At 58.6% G+C, this 1,156-nt stretch overlaps 1 protein-coding gene across 1 annotated transcript in view; it reads right to left on the minus strand.

Annotated features, from left to right (window-relative positions):
- Positions 1-1,055, minus strand: part of AGO1 (argonaute RISC catalytic component 1) — a 19,636-nt gene extending 18,581 nt beyond the window's left edge. The window contains exon 1 of the mRNA XM_009583870.1: positions 1,043-1,055. Within this exon, the coding sequence (XP_009582165.1) occupies positions 1,043-1,055 (13 nt within the window). The remainder of the gene's footprint in view (positions 1-1,042) is intronic.
- Positions 1,056-1,156: the final 101 nt, after the last annotated feature.

Consider the following 1,156-nt stretch of genomic DNA (forward strand, 5'->3'; position numbering starts at 1 on the left):
GCCGGAGGGGATCTGAAGCAGGTTTTGAGCCGGCAGGAGCCGCGCTGCATAGGGGCGACCGAACGGTCCCGCACCCATCCCGCAACCCCGGCGCTGCACCGGTCAGCTCGAAAATAATGCTTTGCTATACAAACCCTCTCGCCGGAGGATCGCCAGATGCTTTATAAATGTGAACCCTTGTAATTAAGATCATGAATCACAGATGAAGGATTCAGCCTCCAGCAACACAAAAGTTGGCTCAGGAGTTTGATGCGAGCCATGAGATATTGCAAACACAAGATAACATAACCGGGCAGCCTGGCTGGAGGGAGCAGCACCGCGATGCCAGGGAGATGCTCTGCAAAGACCAGGGCAGGACACAAGAGCAGCGCCGAGGATGGGAAAATTCACCCCTGGGCTGACTCAGAGGGTTTTATTTTGGTGACCGCAGACACTTGGTCCTCGAACGCGACGAGCCCCAGCAGCCCAGCCCCAGGCTTGCTGCAGGGGTCGCACTGCCTGCCCAGAGCTCGCCCAGCAAAGAGGGGAGCGATAATGACTTTTCCTTTCTAAATTACTTTGAGATCCAAAGGTTTTTAAAAAGCCATTATCTCCCAGTGCCTGCACATGGCCTGGCGCAGTGGTGCCTACCCAGGACATGGCTATTTATAAGAACGGTGACATCTGGCACCTCTGGCGTGCAAGACCGGCTCTCACCTGGCCTTGGCTGCTTCAGCCCAGGTGGGAGAGACCCCAAAGCCCTTTGGTGAACACCCCTTCCTGCACCATGTCCCTGCCCTGGGGCACTCAGGGTCTCCCCACGATTTGCCTTGGTGCAAATCCTCCCAAAAGCCACCCTCTGCCTGGCTCGGAGGATGCTGTGCCAGGGAACCCCGGGCAGCGCGATGTGGCATCCCCGGGCAGCTCGTGCCCGCAGCCCCCAGCTGCAGCTCAGAGCAGCAGAAAAGGGGCCAGCGGCCTAACGTGCCGGTTCGCCTTCGGTAGAAGGAGCCTCGTTAAAAAGCGCCCCAAACTGCCCAGGGACAGGGGGGCTTCTGCATACCTCGACTCTCCATGGTGAAGCTGCACAGGCTCCCACTTTGTCATGTAAATTCGGGCGCCCAGGGCCGGGGGCTGGAGGACGAGTGTTGTTCCTGCAGCACAATGCGGCCAGTGA

This window comes from Fulmarus glacialis, unplaced genomic scaffold (assembly GCF_000690835.1).
Source record: "Fulmarus glacialis isolate BGI_N327 unplaced genomic scaffold, ASM69083v1 scaffold23790, whole genome shotgun sequence".
Lineage (NCBI taxonomy): Eukaryota > Metazoa > Chordata > Aves > Procellariiformes > Procellariidae > Fulmarus > Fulmarus glacialis.